A 236-nucleotide genomic window follows, 5' to 3' on the forward strand; every position below is an offset into this window, starting at 1 on the left:
AGAGGGGGGGGGGGGGAGGGGAGGGCGGGGGTGGCCCCGAGCCACCCCCTGCCCACCTCCGCCTGCGGGGATGGGTCACCCACCTGGGGGTCCCGGGGCTCCAGCATCGCCTTTCTCCCCCTTTTGTCCTGGAAACTGGTGGAAACCTGTGGGGAGCACCAGACAGATGCCACCTCAGCACTGCAGCATCCCAGCCCCAGCTCTAACGGAGGGGGTCCCACCCTCCTCACCCTGGC

At 70.3% G+C, this 236-nt stretch overlaps 1 protein-coding gene across 1 annotated transcript in view; it reads right to left on the reverse strand.

The window, feature by feature from the left end:
- Nucleotides 1-83: 83 nt before the first annotated feature.
- The window catches only part of LOC104082453 (collagen alpha-1(XVIII) chain-like), a gene marked incomplete at both ends in the record, with an annotated part of 5,918 nt that continues 5,765 nt past the window's right edge, over nucleotides 84-236 (reverse strand). The window contains 1 exon segment of the mRNA XM_009585581.1: nucleotides 84-180. Coding sequence (XP_009583876.1) covers nucleotides 84-180 — 97 coding nt within the window.

The sequence above is a fragment of the Fulmarus glacialis genome, unplaced genomic scaffold (assembly GCF_000690835.1).
Source record: "Fulmarus glacialis isolate BGI_N327 unplaced genomic scaffold, ASM69083v1 scaffold22329, whole genome shotgun sequence".
Classification (NCBI taxonomy): Eukaryota; Metazoa; Chordata; class Aves; order Procellariiformes; family Procellariidae; genus Fulmarus; species Fulmarus glacialis.